At 35.8% G+C, this 22,079-nt stretch overlaps 1 protein-coding gene across 4 annotated transcripts in view; it reads right to left on the reverse strand.

The window, feature by feature from the left end:
• HBS1L (HBS1 like translational GTPase) overlaps positions 1 to 22,079 on the reverse strand; it is an 87,668-nt gene that overhangs the window by 14,284 nt on the left and 51,305 nt on the right. For all 4 annotated transcript variants that reach the window (XM_047858300.1, XM_047858302.1, XM_047858303.1 and 1 more), the window contains 9 exons: positions 21,583 to 21,691; positions 17,216 to 17,475; positions 16,583 to 16,748; positions 13,677 to 13,794; positions 8,515 to 8,661; positions 6,207 to 6,281; positions 5,337 to 5,454; positions 4,872 to 4,940; positions 2,006 to 2,110 (listed from right to left, as the gene is read on the reverse strand). In XM_047858300.1, the coding sequence (XP_047714256.1) occupies positions 2,006 to 2,110; positions 4,872 to 4,940; positions 5,337 to 5,454; positions 6,207 to 6,281; positions 8,515 to 8,661; positions 13,677 to 13,794; positions 16,583 to 16,748; positions 17,216 to 17,475; positions 21,583 to 21,691 (1,167 nt within the window). The remainder of the gene's footprint in view (positions 1 to 2,005; positions 2,111 to 4,871; positions 4,941 to 5,336; positions 5,455 to 6,206; positions 6,282 to 8,514; positions 8,662 to 13,676; positions 13,795 to 16,582; positions 16,749 to 17,215; positions 17,476 to 21,582; positions 21,692 to 22,079) is intronic.

The following is a 22,079-nucleotide window of genomic DNA, read 5'->3' on the forward strand; positions in this document are numbered from 1 at the left end:
GGGGCGCCTGGGTGGTTCAGTCAGTTAAGCACCAGACGTCAGCTCAGGTCATGATTCCCACAGTTCCTGAGTTTGAGCCCTGCATCAAACTCCATGCTGACAGCTCAGAGCCTGGAGCCTGCTCTGGATTCTGTGTCTCCTACTCTCTCTGGCCCTCCCTTGCTCACACTCTGTCTCTCTCTCAAAAATAAATAAAAATTCCCCCCCCAAAAAAAGAAAAGAAATTGAGGACTGAGAACCTCCAAGTTGGGTTACAAGAGTAGTCATCAAGGAGTAGGGTATGATCTCAGGTACTTCTTATACAGCTTTCCTTTAAGATTAAAGACAAGTGATTAGAGTTTTTCTGGTGGGGAAGGGACAGGAAGAAGAGAGGGAAAGAATGTGGGACTTACAGATGTAAATTATGATTCTGGAGGTCACAAAAGAGCCAGTCTGTAAGGTCCATGATAATTTTAGGACCATGGTTTTAGTTTTAATTCATGTCTATTGATTATTTTAAAACTTCCTGTCTCGGGGTGCCTGGGTGGCGCAGTCGGTTAAGCGTCCGACTTCAGCCAGGTCACGATCTCGCGGTCCGTGAGTTCGAGCCCCGCGTCAGGCTCTGGGCTGATGGCTCAGAGCCTGGAGCCTGTTTCCGATTCTGTGTCTCCCTCTCTCTCTGCCCCTCCCCCGTTCATGCTCTGTCTCTCTCTGTCCCAAAAATAAAAAATAAAAACGTTGAAAAAAAAAAAATTAAAAAAAAAAGAAAAAAAAATTAAAAAAAAAAGAAAAAATAAATAAAATAAAATAAAACTTCCTGTCTCAAAAAAGCTCATTAACCTACAAAGAAATTAGTATTTCAAAAGTGTTGTTGCTCTTGATCACTTTAAAAAACAGTAAGAGATCTGAACTTGCAAATAATAGATCAATGGAAAATGATTCTTCTTAAAAAAGCATGCATTACTTGTCATCTAAATAGAATTTTCATGATCCCTAAACCAGCAGAAAGAAAAAAGCAAAATGGAAATAACTTTGGCTTTCATTCCCCTATTCATCTTTAAATTTGTTCTAAATTGTTACCTAAACAGATATTCATTAATTTCTTAGACTCTAAGAAATCTGCTTTTGAAGTAAGCAAATTAATTTTTAAAAATGTACATTCAAATTTATCATCCAGTCAGGTACAACTCTGGATATAAACTATAATAAGAGTAATAGAGAAAAGTACTGAAATTTAACAACTTTTAACATTCTCAGTATACTGTAATTTAAAATTGTTATAAATTGTTACTTTGAAGTATAAATCAGAATGTCAGGTCTATGTTGAAGTTGGAGGCTTAGCTGGAAACTAGATTAAGGTAAGTACAGAATTATAAACTTTTAAGCAGAATTCAGAACAACAAGTACACTTGTAAGGTCAAGAGATTAGAAAATAGAAACAGTTATTGGTCAGTGTGAAAGGTCATATATTACATGTGGGAAAGCAGTAATTCTGGCACGTTAGCTCAATTTCTCTTTTTAACATTAGGATTCTCTGCATTTGCATCTTATTTTCTTAGGTCTTTCTGCAAAAAACAATTTTTTTTTTGGTATAAGCATGATTAAACTGTTAACTGATAGTAATTCTGAAATACAAATTTCAAAACAACTAGTTACTGACTGTTTAGTGCCAGGATGGGGTTAAATTTAATTTCTGCTGCTGAATACTATTTTCAATGTATCTGTCAGGTGTCTATACATCTGGTTAGATCCTAACCAGGCTTTTAGAATCAGTGTCAGGAAAAAAAAAAAAAAAGAAATGCTACCACAGTTAGAATGTTCTGTGTACATTTATACACACATAGTCACAACAGAAAAAATCGTTTAATGTTTTCACATTTTTATCTTCAACAGTTAGTATCATTTTGACAGTCAGTTACAATTTCACTAAGAGGTTATTTACTTAGGAGTTAATAACTAAACTACTTTTAAAAATCTGCTGTCTCAACTTAAAGGTTTTCAGCAAAAGAATCTTGCAGAGGAATACCTTTTGCAGTACAAGTTTCATTAGGAGGCATTGCTAGTAGTCGGTCACCAGTCTGGATATAGCCAGCTTCAATTTTACCAGTTACACAAAATCCAGATCCTTGATCTGCAAAATACACCCAAATCTTACAACTCATGTAGCCACGTTATCTAATGATTCAAACTGTTAGCTACGTTTTGTTCCCTAGTAGGTTATATAAAACTAGTAGTTCAATGAACACTTAGCAATGATCATTTCAGAATTTGTAACATTATCTACTAAATAGGACATACCACATTCTACTCTATATCTTCTTACAAATAAAAATATTCATGTTATAAAAAGGGAGATTCATTCCTCTTTCAAATATTTAGTGAGTGTTTACCAAGTACCAAGCCATGTGCTAGCCTCTAGGAATAAAGAGATGAAAATATAAGTCCCTACCTGTAAAGGGGTTTTACTCTAGTGAAGAGAAAGACAAAAACAATTACACTGTCCAGAGACAAGTATAACTTAGGATGTACAATGAAAACAGAAAGAGGTACACCGAAGAATTCATGATGAGGGGGAATGACTGCACGTTAGCCGGGCACTCGGAGAAAGAACAAGAGTTTATAAGGTACTTGTGTATATGGGGAGGGAAAGAAGGAAAACACCAATGACCCAGGATACTATATAAGCAAAGGCAGAGTCATAACCGAATGTGAGATGTACGAAGACCCGTGTGTCACTTATAAGGAATGTTTATGGCACCACATGAGGCAACAGGGGGAGGCAAAGAGCAAACAATAAAGGGACCTCATAAATCATACTCAGGGCTTGAATTTCATCCTCAGTTAAGGAATAGGAAGCCGGTAAAGAAATGTGAACAGAGAAGTGGCATGATGGTATTTCGGTGTCAGAGAGGAGGGGAGACTGACTGCAGACTGGAAGCAAACTCAAGAATTTGGGAATAAGTTATGACAGATTGAAGGTGATGAGATAGAAGAGGGATAAAGGCAAAAAGGGGAAGTCTAATTTGATGGTGCATCAAGTGTGAGATAGGAAATTAAGGAACAAGACCCATTTTAGCCTTGGTGAATCTGAAGTGCCTACCAGACATACAGGTGGAGACAATGCATTCCAGGGGGCACCAATCACATCAAATTCCATGAGAATGGGACCCTGGGAGCACACTCCCTGTGGAGATGTCCAGTAGCAGTTAGCACATGCGCATGTATCCAGAAGTGAGAACAGGTTTGGGTTGGAGATACTGACTTGGGAAGCATCAAGACACAGGAGGTAGATGAGTCATGGATGTCTGTCTGAAAACAGCACGTCAAGTAAGAAAAAGACTGAGGCAGAACATCAGTTAGGAGTCAGAAAAAGAGGAGCCCACAGAGAAGATACAGAGAGGTCTGAGAAATGGACAGGACAGTAGGAGAAAGTGGGTCACAGAAACCAAGGGAGAAAAGTTTCAAGGCGGATATGGCTACCAGCTTCAGAAGTAATGCCAAATTCAAGTAAGATGAAAGACAGAACTGAAAACTCTGTAGGGACTGTGGCAACCAAAGGGTCATTTGGTAACCTCAGCGGGAACATGTTAAGGGGGAGTAGTGTAGGCAGAAGCCAGGAAGCAGCCTGAGAAGAGAGAGACTAGCAGGTAAAAAGGTAGAGTTAGCAAACACTGTTATTCAAAACATTATTTTTGTATTCTGTATGTTAAAGAAATAACAGGCATTTTAAAAAGCATTACCGGTATTTCTTCTGCTACTAGAATGTGGAAAGCTAGTAATAATAATGATTCATTTCAATTTCACTGAATGATTTTTTGGGAAGCACCTTCATTTATTAAACAATTATTAAGCATGTATACGTGGGAGGCACTAGTCTGCACTGAGCTAGGTCCTGCAGATAAAGATACAGAAGAGACAGTACTGGCCCTTAAGGACTCCATAATCTAAGTTCAATAAAAAGCACAGAAACAATTATACTACTGACTGAACAATACACTGACAGAAGATACTGAGAACACAGAAGGACACCTTAGGGTACATGATGGCTGAGCCCATCAGTTACCAAATTATTGCTGCTTAGTTCGAAATCCATTCTGCACTGCCTATTCCATGATAATGGCGATTTGGGAGACCACTGACATCTTTACTGTATTGATTATTCCAACAATTACGTTATACCCTTCCATTTATTAATATCTTTTATTTCATTTCTATTTTATAGTTTTCGAAATAGGGTTTTGTACACATTAAACTGGATGTACTCTTGGGTATTTATTTAATACAACACGTTCTCCAACATGGCCTTCTAAGTTTGCCCTTCCTTGCATCCTCTTCCTCAGCCCTCTGGTACCATATAGAGTTTCCTTACATCTTATAATCACTCTTTTATCATATTAATAATTCTTTACCTCAAACTTCTCTTTTCAGCTATGGATGGTATCTTTCTCCTGATTGGACCCAGACTCTGCTACAGATAGGTACGAAATGGGCAAGAAAAGAGAAAGACATAGTGGTAACAAAGATTCTGTATTGGTTAAGAAATAGTGAACAATCCAGTTTGGTTGAAGGATACAGAAACTAAAAAGATCTATTGAGACGGAAAAAAAAAAACCATGAGGCTAGAAAGATAAAGGGCAAGAGATTTCACACCTGGAAGAAGAGTATGAGCTGAGGAAACAATGTAAGCTGAAGTAAACTGAAGATTTTTCTGGGGAGGGGCATTAAATAACTAGAACTATGCACTTCAAGATTTATTGGGCCTTGATCCTTACGCTGGCATAAAGAAGGGGGAATATGAAGACAATGCAATGATTTCGTCTAAGAAAAGAGGTCAGGGGAAAAATGGAAAAGCAGGGACCGTACTAAAGAAGAACCAGGGAGGCAGCGCTTACCTTTGAAAACATCAGATACACATAATCTAAAAGGCTTATCCACAGATCTCTGAGGCGGCTTGAAGGAATCTGGAAAAAAATGGTAAAAACCAAGGTTTAATTTAAAAGTAGTTCTTGACTCAGGTCTAGTCGGCCCATTGTCATCCCATGTCTCCTAGAAAATAATTTTCTTTTATACTTACTAATAGCAAATTGACTCTCATTCATCTAGTATTTTGTGGTTTATGAAATGTTTTTATATACGTTATCTCATTTAATGTCAACAACCATCTATTGGTTGGGTAGGCACGAACCTCAGTAATTAAATAAGGGAAATGGAGTACTAGTTGAAATACTGCAGAGGATTTCAAAACTACTACTCTAGCTCTTCTGACTATAAAACCTATGCTTTTTCACACACATCACTTGTCTCCCATCCAGAACTCTAAATGACAACATCAAGCTTATAATGTACTAAATTCTTACCAATTTGTTCTAATAAACATAGTCCTTTATACCATTTTGTGAGTTCACTTGATTGAGATCTTGTGATCAGATTTTCACCACTGAGACCACTTGTAGGGATGAAAGCTACATCACTCTCCTGTTAAAAAAGATTGAATATATGAAACTTAATACAACACTGTTTTCAAAAGGTAAAAGACCCACCATTACCATGCTGCACCAAGTTTGTAAAAGCAACAACATACTTTTTAAAAAGTAATAGAGGGGCACCTGAGTGGCTCAGTCACTTAAGTGTCCTTTGGCTCAAATGATTTTGGCTCAGGTCTTATCTCACAGTTTGTGGGACCAAGCCCCACGATGGGCTCTGTGCTGACAGTGCACAGCCTGCTTGGGATTCTTTCTCCCCCTCTCTCTCTCTACCCCTCCCCTGCCTGCACTGGCTCTTTCTCACTCAAACATTTAGTAATAGAAATCACAGAACTACAGCCTTGAAGTTATCTGATCCAACAGTTTTCAACTTTTTTGGTTTTTGTAAGAAACTTACAAATTTGTTCAAAACACTCAAGCACTTTTGTTGGGCAACAGACGCTTTGCTAGAGAAATTCCTCTCTACTAGTTTCCACTGCAGTGGAAGTGTGGTTTCCACTCCTCTGGTACCTCCCTAAACCTATCCACCTAATTTAATAGCTGGAGAAAAGTCTTTTACTTATGTTAAATCCAAGCCAAGTTATAAAATATGTGCAATTTTCTAAGGTAAAGTAATCCTAAGAATGTAAGATATACAAAAGACCAGGCAGAAATAAAAACAAACAGAATTAAACATACTTAATAAGACAAGAACAATCAGTAAGATGAGACTTCAGGTACCAAATAAATTTAAATTTATCTTACCTTAAAACCTGCTTGTTTAAGAAAGTGCCCAAGTTTTCCAGTAATCTCTTGAAACCTTTCTTGTTGCCAATTAACCTGACAAAGATTCAATTTTTAAAACTATGCTTCAGATTATGCTATAAATAAAATTTAAATTTCTGCCACAAAATATTAAAAAATCAAGACTACAAAATAAAAATATAAAATCTATTAAATATGAAATCTATTAAAATTTAAACTTGGAATATCAGATCTTACTATTAATATGATCTAAAAATAACTTTCCCTACAACAGAAAACCTAGAAAGAAACTGCAAGACATATAGAATTTTTTCTATATAGCTATAAGTGATTTCAAATTTGGGGAGACAGAGTGAAGGATTTATTAAGTTATGCTCAGACCAACTGCTGATGTAAAATAAAATTACTGATGCACCCCCACCGCAAGCCAAATAGACTAAAAATGTATGTTATATGAACTCTATGTAACAATATGCATGCTGCAGTATTTAGAGGTAAGTGTAACAAACGTGTGTAACTTACTTGGAAATTCTTGTCAAAATAAGATGAATTAATAGGTGGACACAGGGGTAAATAAGACAAAGATGAGATCAGTAAGTAGGAGGATCTTAAGTAGTGGGTAGAGTATGGTATTTGTTGTAAAACTCTCTCCACTATTTTTTTCCTAATCTTTACATTTGAAAATTTTCATACTAAAACACTGGGAAAAATAAAATGTGTAATAATAATACTATAAAAGAACCATGTAGAAAATTGTGAGTAAGTATCTGATCCCAAGGTAAGAAAATACCTAAGCATAAAGAATAAAAAAAATATGCTAATAAACTTGACTATATGTCAAAAATAAACCATAAATAAGTTGAAAAGTAAAATAACTGGGAAAAATACCTAAGACAAGATAAAGGATTAATATCTTTAATAAGTAAATTATACTTAAAAACCAGTAAGAAAAAAGTGTTTCAAAAAAAAGCAAATTATATAAATAATTCCCAAAATAAAACCATAAATGGTTAATAAATATACAAAGTATATTTAAATATTATTAACATTCACTAAAGAGTAGGTTAAAAAACAAAAAACATGTTTGGCAGTGCCTGGGTGGCTCAGTTGGTTAAGCGTCTGACTTCAGCTCAGCTCATGATCTCAAGGTTTGTGGGTTCGAACTCCATGTCAGGCTCTGTGCTGACAGCTCAGAGCCTGGAGGCTGCTTCTGATTCTCTTTCTCCTTCTCTCTCTGCCTGTCCCCTGCTTGTACTCTCTCAGTCTCTCAAAAACATTAAAAAAAAAAAAAAAAAGCATTAAAATAAATTTAGGGGCGCCTGGGTGGCTCAGTCAGTTGAGCGTCTGACTTCAGCTCAGGTCATGATCTCGTGGTCCATGAGTTCGAGCCCCGTGTCGGGCTCTGTGCTGACAGCTCAGGGCCTAGAGCCTGCTTAGGATTCTGTGTCTCCCTGTCTGTCTGCTCCTCCCCTGCTCATACTGTCTCTCTCTCAAAAATAAATAAAGATTAAATAAATAAATATGTTTGGCATATCAAATTAGAAAATAATCATTTAATAACAGCAGTGTTGATAAGAGTTTGGGAAAATGACTACACCATATGTGCCAAGAGTAAATACCAGAAGATTTCTTGAAGGCATTTTGATCATACATAGCAAGTCTTAAAAATGCATATGCCCGTAGGCCCAAACATTTTCATAAAATAAACAATTTCTGAATACACTACACACACACACACACACACACACACACACACACACACACGGAAATATTCAAAAGTCGGGGATTATTTGAATAAGTTATAGTATTTTTTTAAAATAGACTAGAATAAAGCTATAAAAACAAGCTCTTTATACAAAAATTAATTACTTAGAAACATGCACAAGAACATTATCAATTTTTTTAAAAAGGAGCTAACAATAACACGATGTTATGAAGAAAAATATTTTCCTCTATAAAAATAAACTGGATGGATGCACAAAACGAAAAGTTAAAAGATTTTGGGGAAAAAAAGAGAGTTGGAAATATGGGTTATTTTGGGTTTCTTTACACTAAATTCACTGTGTATTATTTTAAACAAAAACAATTTTAAAAATTTAACTTTTTAAAATTATTTCCGAAAATGAGAAGACATCTTCTTGCTTAAAAATCACTAGTATTTCATTTATTTAATACCAGGATCGTGCATTTTTTTTAACTATGGTAACCAAACTAGTAAGATGTACGCTAGCCACATCCGAGGTCATCGATACGGCAGAAGAACATTTTAGTTAACATCTACAATGAATTCTCAGTCGCCTTCAAATACCTGATCCATCTTATTGACTGCAACCGCAAGCTGAGTTACTCCAAGAGAACGAACCAAGAGGCCATGTTCTCGTGTCTGTCCCCCCGTCTCAAATCCAGCTTCAAACTCTCCCCTGCTGGCGTCTACAACTAAAATGGCTACATCCGCCTAAGAAAAAAGAAATAATCAAAATTAGAAATAATGTCACAGCATTTTAATTCAAAGGACAAATTAGTCAATTAGTTGTGGTCAGATTTTAATTTTTTTTAATTGTGGTCAGATTTTAATGGCAGACTCTAACCTGACACCAAACCCTAAAGCAAATCAAACGAAAGAATTACATAGATGGATTAAAACTTAAATATTAAAAAAACTAGCATGTGGCCAAAAATAACGATACAAAGAATTTAAAAATTCCCATATTTGATTATATAACAATCAAAATATCTAGACAAAGGAGGAAAAACATAAGCACAATTAAAATGTAAGTAAACTGAGGGGCGCCTGGGTGGCTCAGTCGGTTAAGCCTCCAACTTCGGCTCAGGTCATGATCTCACGGTTTGTGAGTTCAAGCCCCTCGTCGGGCTCTGTGATGACAGCTCGGAGCCTGGAGTCTGCTTCGGATTCTGTGTCTCCTTCTCTCTCTGCCCCTCCCTCACTTGTGCTCTGTCTCTATCTGCCTCTCAAAAATAAAATAAATGTAAAAAAAATAATAATAAAATAAGTAAACAGGGATTGGTATTGGTAAAAATTATAATCTTAATATGAAGCCTTTACTAAAATAGGAAAAAAAAAAAGACATAGCTCTGCAGAGAACTAGATAAAGAATACAAGCAATTTGCTAAAGAAGAAATATAAATGGCCAAGAAACATTACAAAATTCAAATTCAGGGGCGCCTGGGTGGCTCAGTCAGTTGAGCGTCTGACTTCGGCTCAGGTCATGATCTCAGGGTCTGTGAGTTCAAGCCCTGCGTCGGGCTCTGTGCTGACAGCTCAGAGCCTGGAGCCTGCTTCAGATTCTGTGTCTCCCTCTCTCTTTGCCCCTCCCCTGTTTGCTGGCTCGCTCACTCTCCCACTCTCAAAAATAAATAAATATTTAAAAAATAATAATAATTTTTAATTCAGATTCACTATAAACAAACAAACAAAGGGCATTTAAAAATACATCAATATATTATTTCCTTCCCTATTTCTAGAGATCACATTAGGCCAGATTTATAAGACAGAATGATTTACTATAGGCCAGGGTGCAATGAGACAGGCATTCCTATGCAGTGCCTGTGTAAGGGTGCAAACGATCTGGAGGGCATTTTCACACTAAGTATCAAGAGCCTTAAAATTATATATATCTTGCTTCCTGCCAATTCCACTTGTAGGAATTTATCCTAGAGAAGTAATTATGAATCTACACAAAGATATTTATCAGAGTACTATTTATCATGATGAAAAACTGAATAAACGCATTACCAAAAATAGCATATTCACCCTCTACGGCCAAGAAAAAGAACCTTGACTTAGCACAGTTTCCTAACCTTTCTGGAGTATTTTGGGAATCAGGTGAAAGACATTTTTTCCTCTCATATGCCATTTACACACAAAAAAAGAAGGGAAAAAGCTAACCTCAGCCTTAGCTCCTTTTCCTCTAGCTTTAAATTAACACTAGTTTTACAGGTTCCCACTATTCTTTTGTGTTGATGCTTCTTTCTGTGTCTCCACTTGCATCACATGGATGCAGTCTCTGAAAATTTGCAGGAAAGTCTGTGCAATCATAGGTGTTCCTCCATATTCATTATCATCAATTATTTCTGTCAATGCATTGTTGGGACATTCTTTAAAGGAACACTCTTTCATTTTTTCCCCTTTGCAGGCTTACCTGTTCTAACAGAGATCTGGTCTTGTCTAATCCAGGATAGACTGACTAACTCTGACAGTACCCCCCTGAGCTACCTCAGACAGGTACTTGATAAGCACTCTCTCGAGGGTCCTCTTAGACTCCATCCACATGAAACGCTCTGGCCTTTGGGTCAGAACAGAGTCCACAATAGCATTTCTCTTTGCTGTTTCCTCAATGACACTTTGTTTATGCTACCCAGTTTTTAAAGAATTTCACATGAACTGCCATATAATCCTCACAATGAGAAATAAAATGGTCATAAAGTAAAAAATATATCAGATACTTTGCTCTGAGCAGAACTTTATAATTAAATTAGAAGTAACATCCACATACTTTGGTGGGGGCAATTTACACTATGATTTCTATTCTTTTTCCTTTTATTCCTACCCAACTACTTCTGCCCTTCTTCTCCTCTTAAGTGCAGCATTCATTTCCAATCCTTCATGACTTAAAATACGGACCCATAATTTCTTCAATGAGGTCCAGTTCTTTGAACAAGGATTCTTGTTTAAGAGCACAAACCAGAGCAATTCATGTCAAAACCAGCTCTCTCACTCATCTGTACTCACTAACCGGTCTCCCACCTCAGGCAAACATTGTCTAATCTTGTCAAGGGTCAATTTAGTTGTATGTAAGTGTTGAATCACGATATTGTACACCTGAAAATAATTTTACACTGTCTGTTAACTAACTGGAATTTAGATAAAAACTTTAAAAAAAGAAAAAAAAATCTACTCACTTCACAGAAACACTGACGGGTAATATATAAAGCACCCAGCCCTGACCTTCCAAATCCTAGGCTCAGTAACTGTAAATCTCTTTCTAATCAGGTTTTGCCACCAACCGTCAAGTTTTATTTGTTTTCTTAGGTTAAAATTTGAAATTCATTGAATGAGCATGAAGATATCTAAGGCAGTAGGTATTCTTCCTAATTCACTCTATTACATATCTCCAAAAAATTGGGGGGCAATTTCTCTCTTCTTTCATGCAACAGCTTGTTTTGGGGAGCTCACATGCCCCTACATTTTCAAGGAAGCCCTTCCAGCACTAAAAAGAGATCTTCCCTTGTCACGTATACTGCATATATTCTTCTTGTAGTACATTTGTGTTAGCCTTCTGTCTTTACAAAGTTTACCTTCCTACACTGTGATTTCCTTGAGGACAGGCAGCATACCCCGTATTTTTCTTTGTATCTCTAAAAGCCGACCCCAGTATTTTGCACACTAAGTTACCTAATATTTTGAGTCTATTTCTTCATTTGTCATATAACAGAACACGATTAGATACTTTCTGAAGTCGTTTCCTATCCTAATTCCATTAGGAGCTTGGAATAAATGATCATTATGATTATTCTGGATTCTAAGATTCTAGGATTCAAAGACACTTTACTGTAACCACTTGTTTTGATGTTTGCCTTTCCCATTAAACTCTCAAAATGTGCTTTGCAGTTCATCATATCCCTATATTGCCTACCACAGTGCTTGGCACACAGTAGGCATTTAGTAAGTATGCACTGAAAGAAACACACACACACACAATGAAACAAAAAGAAAAATATATTGTATCCTTTAGTAAAGAGAAAAATATATTGTATTCTTTGGTCATGATCTACACTACTTTAAAACAGGGATGGGGTTAACTGGCTGACTCCTGTTGGCACAGCATACAACTCTTGGTCCCAAGGTTGTGGGTTTGAGCACCACGGTGGGTACAGAGATTACTTAAAAATAAAATCTTTAAGGGATGCCTGGGTGGCTCAGTTGGTTAAGCATCTGACTGGCTCAGGTCATGATCTCGCAGTTCGTGAGTTCAAGCCCTGCATCAGGCTCTGTGCTGACAGCTCAGAGCCTAGAGCCTGCTTCGGATTCCGTGTTTCCCTCTCTCTCTCTGCCCCCCCCCCCACTTGCGTTCTGTCTCTCACTCTCAAAAATAAACAAACATTAAAAAATTAAATCTTTAAAAATAATAATAAAATAGGGAGGATGTGTACTTTTATCGTAAGGATTAAACTAAATGCATACAAAACACCTAATACAGTGTCTAGCCCATATTTGGTATTCAATCCAGAGTAATAATTATTTTTCAATCTTCATTATCTTGTTCAGTCCATAGACCTTAAATTAATATTCTGAAATTATATCTCAACTTTCTAAACCAGAGTATTTTCTCATTTATCTTCAAATATATTCAAATTTATTCCTATAAAATCCTTTTTAGGTTGACGAATGCTCATATTAACATACCATTTAAATAGCTGTTAAGAACTCAGAAAATGGCCAAATGCTTACCAAGTGACAGGCAAACTTCTGAATTCTTCATATTTTCCAACAGTCATCTATTATTAAAAAAAATTGATGTCCTCTATGTGCAGGGCTATTCCCAATGTTTTAATTATTTATTTAAAGATATTGCCTTTGATTTTTTTTCAGTATCCTTAAGAACCATGTAATACTATAAATTGCAATGGTTGTTTAATCCTGTAAAGAAAGTAAATGGGTGCCTGGGTGGCTTAGTCTGTTAACAGTCTGACTTCGGCTCGGGTCATAATCTCATGGTTCATGAGTTCAAGCCTCTCATTGGGCTCTCTGCTGTCAGCACAGAGCCCACTTCAGATCCTCTGTCTCCCCGCTCGTTTTCTCTCTCTTTCAAAATAAATAAACTTCAAAAACAAAAATAAATAAATAAACCACAGGGCAAAACTCCCAAGCTTCAGTACTTCTGCATAAATCAGCTCTTTAAGAAGATACAGGCCTTGACTATAAATACAGTAAAAAGGCAGATACTCAAATATTCACTCCAACTTATTAATATGATATAAAGCTATAACTCATTAAGCACTTTATCATTATTTTTACTATAAGAAATCCACAGCTTTTATACATTTGCTTCTATATCATAATTAGAAAAGGTTTTATATAGTACCAATAAGATCATAAAAATACAGTATGTCTCTATTTTTTCAAATTTTTCCAAAAGTTAAAAATTTTTAATTTACAATATTTTTTGTTTGTTTGTTTTAATTTTAAGTCCTAGTATAGTTAACATACAGGGTTATATTGGTTTCAGGTGTACAATATAGTGACACAACACTTCTATACATGACCCTACGTGCATCACGGTAAGTGTACTTACTCTTTAATCCCCATCACCTATTTCATCCATCCCCCACCACCTCCCCTCTGATAACCATCAGTTGTTCTCTATATCTAAGAGAGTGTAGAATTATAACCTCAGCATCAGGACATTTTATATACAATCAGTGTACTATAATTCAGGGAATATCTCGTACCTGGGCTGCTCCTGTAATCATATTTGGAATGAAATCCTTATGGCCTGGAGCATCCATTAGTGTAATAACTTTGGTTGTGGTCTCAAACTTTGTCATACCAACATCCATTGTTACTCCCCTTAAAGAAATCAAAATGGTTAGAATGCATTATAGAAATAATCAGTGCTGCTATGGATTAAATTATTTAATAATATAGGCTAAATGACAGTCTAAATTCCTAAATAACAATGGGAATTTTATTACCTAGTCTATTATTTTGACTAATCAAGGTATCAGTTGGGACTAGAATTTCTGCTATAATAGAATTGAAAATAAGGTTGTGGACGCAGCAAAGTTTAATCAAAATGCTGGGTATTTCCCATTCCTGTCCTCACCCCCTTTTTGGTAAGAGACAATGCAGACTGTGAACAAAGAAAGATATGTGGGGACATCTCTGGAAAATGAAACAATAAATACTGAACAGGAGAAAAGATAAAGTTAAGAATGACCACTATCGGGGCGCCTGGGTGGCGCAGTCGGTTAAGCGTCCGACTTCAGCCAGATCACGATCTCGCGGTCCGTGAGTTCGAGCCCCGCGTCAGGCTCTGGGCTGATGGCTTGGAGCCTGGAGCCTGTTTCCGATTCTGTGTCTCCCTCTCTCTCTGCCCCTCCCCCGTTCATGCTCTGTCTTTCTCTGTCCCAAAAATAAATAAAAAACGTTGAAAAAAAAAAATTAAAAAAAAAAAAAAAAGAATGACCACTATCAGGAGGTAGTTTTCCTCATCTTCTAATGTAGATGCTTCACTAATTATAAATTTATAAAACTTACATTTGCAAGGTAGGTAGGTCAGTATGTTACACATTTAGAAAAAAGAAAATATCAAAGGAGATAGCAATTTTTTTAAAAAAATCAAGAGAGATAAATAGTAGTTTGTTTCACATCTCATTTAATCCTTCTTGGAAACCAACATGGTGCCTCTTAGTTATAAAACAGTAGGTTCAGATTTTAAGAAAGCCCCCGGAGGGTCTATATGGGTACTGAGTCTTTCCAGATGTCAGGAAAGGGAAATCAGGTGGGCAATAAACTGGGTAATCATTCATCTTGGTTTGCCCCAAATAGTTCAGAATAATGAATGAGCACTACCCTACTACCAAGGGTTCTGACGATTATAATAAATTATATGTCCACCCTAGCATAGCAGTAAGGTAACTGTGGGTCTCCTTGATCATATCATTCTAGTCTAATCTGAAACCATGGGCCTGTTGACGTGGTAAAAATGATGCTTAGTTCCTCTCACAATCCTCAAATAATTGCCTAGAATACTGATGAACCAAGACTTATTCTGAGCTCCTGCCTAGACTTTCAGCAGAATACACTCCTTTGAGCCAGCTCTGGTCTGCATTTGTCACACTAAGGATATAAAATTCATTTATGTTCAACATTAGATCAGAACAGAAGATTTATAAATATTTAACATGGTGGCATAAGTAACACACTGTATTTCTGAAATGCTATTAAGGAACATACAGTAGTGAGTTAAACTCTCATTATGTATCTAGAAGCATCCGCTATCTACATATAAAATGAAAGAATACTCTAAAATTGCATCATACTGAGCAACAGACAACTAAAAAGCCATATATTTTAACAATATGTTTCATAAACTGATAAGTGCAAATTATTTAGTCTTCTAACATTGACATCATACAAAAGTTCCACTGTTTTCAATATTCATTTTCCAATTTTTCTTATTAGGTTGGAAAACAAGCTTATGACCCTATATAGAATAAAAAAGATACCTACCAGGAAAAAAAAACAAACAAACCCACCATGGTATAAAATTCTGTTTATCAAAAGAGCTACGGAATATTGTGACTCCCTTTATTAAGAATTGCCTTATATTATAACGCATACTATTCAAGACTCCAAAAAAATAAATACGCACTTTTTTAAAGTATGAAAATCTAAATATATCCTCTAATATTCAGAAGGAAGATAGGAAACATGCAATAATTTCTTTGTTGATTTAGGACTTTCAGAGGACTTCAAAGTCTTTAGTCATTACTTTGACACAGTCGATAATCTCGCCATTTCACTTAGTTATTAGGTGTCCTCTTTCTTTCCTGAAAAAGATGCCACTGCGCCCCCTCATCCCTGACAGTTCTAACATGATAAATATCACTACTCTAAAAAAGACGTGTTCAAAAGAAATACTTTGGCCAGAAGTCTATGAGTAGCTGTTCTCTCCTGCAGAGTTAGCATTGGGCACAGTAACAGATACAGAATTGACTAGATTAAACCTATATGGTAGGAGATAGGTTGTTTTTTATAATATAAGTTATTGTCAAATTGGTTTCCATACAACACCCAGTGCTCATCCCAAGGTAGGAGATAGATTTAATTACTTGTTAACTCTATCTCACAAAAACATAGTACAGAAAGTATAAAGATGAATTAAAGTGATAATTTAAACTTACTGGTCATTTTAATTTGAGACAGAAGACAGTTTACTACAAAAAGTTATCTTTCCTTAAAGTCACTTGATATAAAATCAACAGTTTTATTCGTAATTTTAATTCAAAATCAAGTCAACTTGACATATACTGAGGGAAGCGACAACTGAAACTTCTCTCACAGAATAAGTAGCTAAGACTTCTTACTGCCTTTTTCTGAGTTTGCTTTTTAATTTTTTGATAAACATTCTCTTAAACTATTCTCATAGAATTTGGAAGAGTAGAAAATGTATACAGATACGATGAAAGTTATCATAAAAATATTTTCCTGATAATTAAAAGCTTTTCTCTAAAAAAAAGTTTCTAAAGTATTTCATGTTTTTTTTTCCACACATATTCAACACATATCGCATACTTATTTAAAAGATTATATATATCATTTCAAACTGAAAATTTTGAAATATAGTGACTACCTTTCCCTTTCTTCGCCAGTCTCATCCAAGACCCATGCATATGCAAACGAAGCTTTGCCAGCCTTTTTAGACTCCTGTTCATACTTATGCATAGTTCTTTTGTTTACATTACCCAGGAGATAAAGCATATGGCCCATCAGAGTACTTTTCCCAGCATCAACATGACCTAAGGAAAATTGATTCAAGATTAATACTAGGTACAATTTCCAGATGTTGTTCACATAGAGGCATTGCAAGAATATGTAATCCGATAGCTCATGTCAGTGTTGAGAGTAGTAAGTACCAATTTTTATCAAATGATAGTTAAAATAAATGGAGAAAAAAAAAAGAGCATCTCTTTAGAGAGGGGGGGACGTTTCTTTGACTTTTGGAAATTAAACTGTCAATAAGACATGCCACTTTCAAAATGTTCACAAAACGAACATGCCACAAGCAAGTCTAATGACCTCCTTGGTGATGTGGCGTTATGTCACCCGGGGTGACTAGCAAGCATTACGATGCAATGCCTCCCTGCTTATGTCCATTTACACCCATACCGAATCTCAGACTGGGAATGAGTCTGCACCCTGCCACCAGAAAGCTGCCGGGCCAAAGCAGAGGTGACCAACCATCCAGAGGAACAAAGGGCATTACCAATGACTACCAAGTTGAGGAGCTGCTTCCCTCCTTGCCGCTTCTCCAGTTCCGCTTTCACATCTATTTGCTGCCTCAGCTTGCCGGACTTTTTCACTGGTGCTGGTGCTGAACTCTGCTCTTCTGATGTTTGAATGGTGTGGGATGGAAGAACTGATTTAGAAACAGTGTCAAGAACATCAGAAGGAGCAATGCCGGTTTCTTCACTAAGATGTCCTTTTTGAGGCGTGTGGAAACTATGACCATTTTCTTCAGTTACTCTACAGAAAGCAGAGACAGAAAAAAAGTATTTAAACCAACTCAACTGGCATCCTATAATGTCAGAAGGGCAGAGAAGCTGTCTGTTCTTATTTCTTACCTTTGGAGACCAAAAATGATCTCTGCTAAGTGGCCAATCAATGAAGGTGGAAATGATAAGTAGCTAGACCCAAAGCCCACAGACTTGGAAGGTCCCAGGAGAGAAAGAGTCTATCAAAAACTAAGGTAAGAAGAAAATATCCTGTAAAATAACTGAATTCAAGCCCATAGCCTTGGCCATATAATCCTATCAAAACAGATGGCATAAAGGAGATATTTGGTAAAACTTGGCATCAAATGTATTCCTAGAGATAAAGTAGTATTAAAAAAAAATTGGGTTTATCCCTAACTCATTCTTGCAACAGGACAGAGACCATCTGTTTCGCTCAAATACCATCCTTAAAGGAGGTATTTCTGAATGTTTACGTTTTCTTAATACTTTCAGCAAAGAAGCTTTTAATTCATTAATTCAACAAGATACCTGATTTTCTAAAAACTACAACTCACAACTGGCATTGATGTTGAAAAGAAAAGATGCAGATAAGAAACTGATCTACTAATCCCAAAAGTTTACCATCTAGTGAGGGACTCAAATACATAAGGTAGAAACAAGGCCACCTAGCATAACTTATTTTCCCTTTGATAATGATGATACCCTCCCAAGTAAACACTGATCTTAGTTCATTAGCTCTTTGACCATTATCTACAGAAACTGTATCCACTGCTATCCCATGGGCATCTAGAAGCAACATGATCTAATCAACCAGACTACGCTATACTTAACGTTCCTTTCAGTGACATAGATAAAAATTAGGACCAAGAACAAGTTAAATTGCAAGTTATTAAAAACGAAACCAACTCTATCCAATTCACTTTGGAACTGGCAAAGAATTATACACCGTAAGCAGTTTATGTGAGAATAGTAAATCTATTTTCTTCTTGCACGCTGTAACAAAAACGACTCGGGGCAATTTTATATGCTCAACGCTGACCTTTCATCCTAGGCCTCAGGAAAAGAGTCACACAGCTTTACTAAAACCTCGCATCCACTCCTACTTTCTCTTGCTTTTGAAATCTCTACTAACAATTCTGGTGTTCATTTGCCAACACTGCTTAGAAAGATTCGCTTCATCTTGAACCACAGAAAAAAAATTTAAGTCTGTGGAAAAGGTTCCAGTTCTTTGGAAGGATTCCAACAGGCTAAATTAAGTGAAATCTTAGACTATAATTTGCAAACATTTGAATGACCACAGCTTCTAAAACCAAAACATGACAACTGTGCATCACAATTTCTCGTTTCAAATCTCTGGTGTAGTTACAGAAGCTTTTCTTCAAAGGAAAGCTTACGTTAACTCCTGTATGGAGAAGAGATCCAAGCAGAATGGCTATGGCTGGCAGAGCTCAGTGGGCCCAGCACAGGAAGAGCTTCACAAAACATGGGTCTGACTTGAACATTTCCTTTACGATTCAGTAACAGAAAGGTTTGCTTTTCTCTTGGTTTCACAAAAACATTCCCTTTCAAGTAAATCCTAGGTAAAATGCAAATCAGGTCACCGAATCGTACAGGGTTAGAAGGAAGTGACCAAAGTAAATAGAAAAGCATCCTAGGTAAGTCTGTGCTCAGGAAAACCGTCTGAAGGTTTATTATCACGAAGTAAAAGTCAGTATTTTTAAGACTTTGAAAAATCTCTAAGATGAGGCCTAAAAATGACCATTCTGGATGGCACCTGGGTGGCTCAGTGGGTTAAGCATCCAACTCTTGATCTTGGCTCAGGTCATGATCTCACAGTTGATGGGATTATGCCCTGCTGTTAGCGTAGAACCTGCTTGGAATTCTCTCTCTCCCTCTCTCTCTGCCTCTCCCCTGCTCATGTTTGCTCTCTCTCTCTCTCTCTCTTCCCCTCCTTCTCAAAAATAAATAAATAATTTTTTTTTAAATGACCAATTTTGTAACTACTGACTGATGAAAGAAAGAGTAAGTTGGCTGAATGTTTTTTCAGGTGCTTTCTGATATAATTTTGTAAACTTATCTATTATTATCATATGATTATTCTGGTTTTTTTTTTTTTCCCTAAACCATCTTTCCAAAAGTGGGAATATTTCTACATGAATCTAGAGGCTTTCTTTCTCGTTATTTAAATGAGACTAGGAAGCTAATAATTTAGATTTAAGAGTATTTGTCCTCTATGCAAGGTTCAAACCATTTATACTTAAATAAGCTTTGTCTAGAGAGGTATTTACCATCTTTAATATTAGTGAAGAAAAAGTTTGCTATCTCATTTCTTCTAAGCAATGCATTACCCTTTTTTACAAGCCGTCACTGGGAATCACACTGTGTAGATATTTATGCTGCTGAAATCTCGACTCAGAAGTGTTTTTTTATGTTTCTCTGTGCTTTCTCAAGATCAAATCAGAATAACAGCCTAAGTATTATCCCTAACAAGTCCTATATAAGTATTTGAACAAATATAGCTTGGTCCTTAAGCACTATTATGTACTTCTGAGTAACCTGATCTGTACCTACAGACCTTTCATGTTCTGATGATGTCTCTTATAGAGCTATATCAAAGTACTAACTCACAGGCTGTTTTTTCACCTTTACATATTTACATATTTCCAAGTCTGTTTTTAAAATAAAATGTATTTCCCCAAGGACTCTGATCAATGAATATTTAAACAACTATTCTATGAAAGAAATCCAATGATGAGCATTAATGGCCCTGTCCTCATGAAGTATATAGTCTGAAAGGCTTGCATCACACTTGTAAAGTAATACAAAGTTAGGTTGTCAATAATTATTTACTTGTATTTACTATTTTTCTCTTGATCATTTATTATCCATTATTTCCTCTAATTATTCCCATAGATAACTATGCATTTACTTCTAATGTGAATTGGGGCTTATTTACATGTTGCTTTCTAAGACTTCCAAAACATTCTGCATTAAGATTACAAAATCCTTAGAATAAGAATTGTATATTCTGGGTTTTTTTTCCCTCTCTCAATGAAAATAATCCCATAATGTGATTAAATGGTTCCCAAGACATAAGGATAAAAAAGAAATTTATGATTTCAACAACCCAACCCCAATGCAGAGAGAAAAAACATACATTTAGGTTTTGGTAACTAAATCAGGATTCAAAATTATTTTAAGTGACTGAAGTTACCCAAATTAAAATGTAACTTTTTCATTCATCCAATGTCCTAGATATGGAGTTCTTTCCTGCACTGAATTAGAGTAAGTTCATCAATTTAAGATTCTTCACAACTAAGACTCATGAAATTTCCATTAATTTAGATAGAATAATGTTGTAAGGGAAAAAAATTGAGGCTGCTTAGTTTATATTTCTTGAAATTAAAAAAAATCCTCTATTCTTTGTTTATATTTGATAACAGCGAATCTTACCTATCTAAATGGCAGACAAAACATATACAATTTATAAGTAATAGATTTAAGAAAACTTTAAAGAGGCTCTATTAAAGTTAATGTTTTTAAACTGTGCTATTAAGTCTCAAGCAACCAACTTCCCTTCTCTACAAAAACTCCTGGGAGAATCCTAAAGACAGTGATAAATGAGTGCTACTAATATAGGATTTATCATTTCTCACCAGATTTGAAATTCTAGGTATGTTTCATTTCATATTTTATGCCCTTGTTCTAGTTGCCCACTTTTTAGTCAACCTGAACATCTAAAAGAGTTTAAATATCATAGTCAGAAAAACTTTTTAAATAATGATTCCATGACATTTAATTCCCAAACACTGCTTACCTACGCCATCTAGTGGCAGAAGGATTCCTTATCTCACAGTGTTAGATTTCACAAAATATGCTTTTTTATGTTAAGTAGCTAAAAATCGTTTAGTTTACATAAGGACCCTGACAACGAGATAGACTAAGTAATATACATAATTTAGAATCAATCCCTTTTCTTTGTACCATGCCATTCTGAGAACGCACGATACTTCAATGTTAATGACACATCATGCAAAATTAAAATAGTTCTCTTACAGTCAAATACAAGACAGTACCAATTTCAAATAAAAAGGTGGGGGAGGGTTAAAAACCTTACCCAGGCACTTCAAATCCCATAGTTTGCTTCTTTCCGGACACGGTCATTTTAGCAACTTTTGGCACAATTTCAGATTCACTGTGAGATGACTGGGAATCTACTGATTTTCCTAATTAGAGAATAAATACACAAGGCTAATTAATTAAAGCTGATTTCTAGAAATATTTGTTACACATTACATATTATATGAATATATCATATGGTAATTAAGTTTTATGTAATTTATATCTTTAAACATATTCTTTTCTCTAGAAAAATTTAGTGGAACATTGAAATGTTGAAATTCTTTTGTCACCCTACATTCTGGGAAATCCCCTATTACTGGGACTATGCTATGCTTAACCTCTACCAAATCTCTTCCTAATTTTGAAGTGACTCTTAAGTTTCAGTATTAAGAGGTCACAAGGTGGTTTCTGCACTGAGCCTTGCTCTGACAGAACACCTAGACCCTAGATCCCTCTCTCCTACCACGCCCTTTCACACTACTAAAATTGTCT

The sequence above is a fragment of the Prionailurus viverrinus genome, chromosome B2, assembly GCF_022837055.1.
Source record: "Prionailurus viverrinus isolate Anna chromosome B2, UM_Priviv_1.0, whole genome shotgun sequence".
In the NCBI taxonomy this organism is placed as follows: domain Eukaryota; kingdom Metazoa; phylum Chordata; class Mammalia; order Carnivora; family Felidae; genus Prionailurus; species Prionailurus viverrinus.